This window comes from Panulirus ornatus, chromosome 13 (assembly GCF_036320965.1).
Source record: "Panulirus ornatus isolate Po-2019 chromosome 13, ASM3632096v1, whole genome shotgun sequence".
NCBI lineage: Eukaryota > Metazoa > Arthropoda > Malacostraca > Decapoda > Palinuridae > Panulirus > Panulirus ornatus.
Genome location: NC_092236.1, coordinates 58,179,935 through 58,180,976, shown reverse-complemented (window position 1 = coordinate 58,180,976; position 1,042 = coordinate 58,179,935). Strand labels below are relative to the sequence as shown.

The 1,042-nt window shown below is 47.2% G+C and overlaps 1 protein-coding gene across 1 annotated transcript in view; it reads left to right on the top strand.

Annotated features, from left to right (window-relative positions):
* The first annotated feature begins 304 nt into the window (after window positions 1-304).
* LOC139752935 (uncharacterized) overlaps window positions 305-1,042 on the top strand; it is a 110,722-nt gene continuing 109,984 nt past the window's right edge. Inside the window, exon 1 of the mRNA XM_071669016.1 lies at window positions 305-834. Coding sequence (XP_071525117.1) covers window positions 729-834 — 106 coding nt within the window. The 5' untranslated portion in view covers window positions 305-728. The remainder of the gene's footprint in view (window positions 835-1,042) is intronic.

Here is a 1,042-nt window from a genome sequence, read left to right as displayed (position 1 = left end):
GATTCTCCTCCTTGTGGGCCGCAGCGGTGTGAGGCGCCGAAGGAATGGCGCATGTGCGCTGCCTACCTCCGGACATCCAGAGGAAAGAGAATTATTGATTAACTTCCCTGTCACGAAAATGTCATTTCATGACTTTAAATGTGTCTACATCTAATCCCAGTCAACTGACGAAATGATCACACACGTCTTCTCCTTATGAGAGATAAGTTTTACGATTTATAGCTTAGAAATGCGACCTCCGGCAACTTGTTTCTCTCCAGTCTTGCCGTGGGTCCATCGGCCGCTCGAGCGTCCAGTGTGGGTAGTAACCGTCGAAGGGGAGTGTGTCTAGTTCTCCGTCTGGCTCGCTCGGAGCGCTCGCGGTTTTAATCTAGTCGCACTGAGGCTGTGAGCGAGTTTAATGTCAAGCAGGTGAATTTGATCTCATTTGAGTGCTATCATAGCTTGTTGATGACGCTGTTGACACGCCTCTACAGGCGAGTTTCAGGAATTATAATAAGCTTGTGTGAAAAGGGATAAAAAAAAAAGATATATATATATATATATAAAGGATAGTGTTTCGTATTACCTTGAACTAGCTCCATCCGTAGGGCGAGATCTAGATGGAACAGCTCTTAACTGTGTGACGATGGGAGATCATAGAGCAGCCTAGTATCTCTCCTTATCTCCAGGATAAACGGACAACGGCGCGAGTGCCCTCAGTGTCAGGTACTGAGGCACGGTGTCAAATGTTACGGAAAAGGAGCGTTGGTGATCCAAACCTAACAGCGATGACACTGGCGAAGACGATGCGTCCGTTCGTCCTACACACCATGGCCATCCTTCTGCTCAGAGGTTAGTCGTTTTGGTCTTCGTGGATGGATGGCCTTAAGGAAGTCAGCTTTATATTTGTGGTTATCTTAAGGGGGAATGGAGGAAGGGGGTGGGTGGGTGGGTGGGTTAAAGGAGCAGTGTGTTCATTATGAGCTGTATGACTGACTGGTAAGGTGGGTGATACATGGCCCAATTCATGAATTACTTACTTGCACATCTAATGTCTTAG